Source organism: Danio rerio, chromosome 18 (assembly GCF_049306965.1).
Source record: "Danio rerio strain Tuebingen ecotype United States chromosome 18, GRCz12tu, whole genome shotgun sequence".
NCBI classification, from domain to species: domain Eukaryota; kingdom Metazoa; phylum Chordata; class Actinopteri; order Cypriniformes; family Danionidae; genus Danio; species Danio rerio.
This window is the reverse complement of record NC_133193.1, coordinates 800,001-802,500: the sequence shown is the minus strand read 5'-3', so window position 1 is coordinate 802,500 and position 2,500 is coordinate 800,001. Positions and strand designations below refer to the sequence as shown.

The window sequence follows — 2,500 nt, the reverse complement described above, 5'->3', positions numbered from 1 at the left end:
CTTTCTCGCTCCCTCTTTCACACACAAACATGCATGTGTATTTATAAGAGTGTGTACATGTTTGTGTGTGTGCTCCTGGTATTCATCACATTGTGTGGACTAAATGTCCCCACAAGTATAGCAATAGCAGTATTTTGTTAATGGTGTTGGTCTCCTTGAGGAAACAGCTTGTAAATGAGTCAGAATGCAGGACAGTGAGTGTGAGGGTTGAGTTTAGGGGGAGACCAGAGACTGTACAGCCTGAACACTACAGATATGAGGAGAGAGACCATATACCATCAAAACTAACCTGTGTGTGTGTGCGTGTGTGTGTGTGTGTGCGTGGGTGCGTGCGTGCATGCGTGTGCTTGTCAGGACTCTGCGTCGGACCGCTCGGTGTCAGTGCAGCAGTATCTGCAGGGTCTGATCCAGAGCGCCTCCAGCCGCTGTGTGAAGGCCGACGCTCTGCAGAAGATCTGGCCGCTGCTGTTCAGCGAGATCATCAGAGACTCGGTGCTGGACATGAGGGACACACACACATACAGACACAACAGCCTGCAGAGACTCACACACACACACTAACCACACACACACTTAGAGACACACACACACACATACAGACACAACAGCCTGCAGAGACTCACACACACACACTAACCACACACACACTTAGAGACACACACACACACATACAGACACAACAGCCTGCAGAGACTCACACACACACACTAACCACACACACAGGGAGAGTCCTCTGCTGAAACACTGCGGTGTGTATTAATGCAGGAGTGCTGGTGTGAAATGCCTGTTGTTTCTCTATAATGAATGTCTCAGTGGAAACACACCCTCTGTCCCTTGTTTTGTATTAATTCTTAAAAATAAATAAAGTTTGATTTTAATTTGGCAAGAGAAAACTGTTTTTATTGATTGAAAATATTACAGGCAGAATTGAACATACACATTGTCTTTTTAATGTTTTAAAACAATGAGAACAAGAGATAGATACATAAATAGATTGATAAATTAATTAGTAGATTAATGTATGATTAAGTTGAATAATTACTATATAAATAGACAAATTAGATTAATAAATATAAAGGTAACTAATAAATTATTAAGTGAATGAAAAATGAACAAATAAATTAAATGCTGAGGAGCTTCATGTTCACTGATGTTAAATGAGTGTAACGTGTCTGATGTTTCATATTAACTGAACTGAGCAGTCAGATGAATTATTACAGCTTAATAAACACAGTATTACTCTGCTTTACCACGGTACTAAGACCAACAACACAGTATGTGAATGTAGTGTACACTGTTTACGCACACTTGTGAGGGCACCTTTAGCATGTAGGAGCTGTGAAATGTTAAAGTAGTGTGAATTGTGAATATGTGTAAGCAGATTTCGGGCGCGCGCTCAGGAGTCGGGGACGCGCGCCGGCGCACGCGCTTCTTCAATCAGCGACTCTTCAACCCCTCACGGATGCTCTCTTGACGGAGAAACTAATACTGGAGTAAAAGCAGCGGCTGAACAACAATAATGATGGATATTACTGCAAATGAGCGACGCGTGAACCGCTGGATTATTAAACGCGTTGAATTGCGACGCGTCACGGTCCGTCCACACTTTCACCATTAGAGCAGTTGGAGCTCAACGGGTACTGGACTATTACCTCACTTTACTGCACTTTACCATACTAACACTGTACTTCAACATGCTATAACACTCACATTACCCAGATAGCAGGCAGTAATCGGCCCGAGCTCGGCTGCCCCCCGGCGCCTCCGGCTCCGACTCGGCATCGGCGAGTGTTATCCGGGCCGAGTGCGGCCCGCAGCTCGCTCGCGCACATGCGGTTGTGATGCGGCTGTAAAGCACTGGCCCGATTCCGGTCAACCATATCCTGGCCGCTTCTTGCAAGGACTCGGCTGATGGCAACCGATTAAGTTCTTATTTTATCTAGTAATCTGTTAGCTCCACGTTTAATGATAATTTGAGAAAATATTCATGGTACGATAGCAAAAAAAAAAAAAAAAAAAAAAGAATATTTAGTGTGGATGGTCGCAATGTTTAGACGCAAACAAAACAATATTCTTCGGGCTCCAGTGATTAGAGTCTGTTCCTGTCTGTTTTTTTTTCTGTTGAACACAAAAGAAGATATTTTGAAGAATGTCGGAAACTGGTAACCATTAACTTCCATTCTAATGGTGTGTTCAGACTGCAGGACGGCAGCTCGGGCTCCAGTGTGCAGAGTCTGTCGCTGTCTGAGAGCCACGTGGCGGAGCTGGATGGGGACACATTGCGTCTGTTTGGCCCCGGGGCCCTGGAGACCCTGGAGCGCTGCTGGGGGGTCCAGACTGCCGCCAGCGTCTCCACCATCATCTTCCGCTTCATCCACTACGACTCCATCATTCCTTCATTCCTGCGCATTCGCCTCAAGTTCCCCAACCTGACGGTGAGCGTCCGCAGCTGTTCAGAGTGCTAAAAGTGTAGAGTATTTAGGCCAGCGGTGTCCAAACT

The 2,500-nt window shown here is 45.5% G+C and overlaps 2 protein-coding genes across 7 annotated transcripts in view; both read left to right on the top strand.

Annotated features, from left to right (window-relative positions):
- lrrc49 (leucine rich repeat containing 49) overlaps positions 1 to 877 on the top strand; it is a 37,349-nt gene extending 36,472 nt beyond the window's left edge. For all 6 annotated transcript variants that reach the window (XM_073930110.1, XM_073930108.1, XM_073930105.1 and 3 more), the window contains one exon: positions 355 to 877. In XM_073930110.1, coding sequence (XP_073786211.1) covers positions 355 to 561 — 207 coding nt within the window. In that variant the 3' untranslated portion in view covers positions 562 to 877. The remainder of the gene's footprint in view (positions 1 to 354) is intronic.
- A 1,243-nt stretch (positions 878 to 2,120) lies between these two features.
- LOC103911683 (leucine-rich repeat-containing protein 49-like) overlaps positions 2,121 to 2,500 on the top strand; it is a 7,348-nt gene continuing 6,968 nt past the window's right edge. The window contains exon 1 of the mRNA XM_073930113.1: positions 2,121 to 2,435. The gene's annotated coding sequence lies outside the window, so the exon portion shown is untranslated. The remainder of the gene's footprint in view (positions 2,436 to 2,500) is intronic.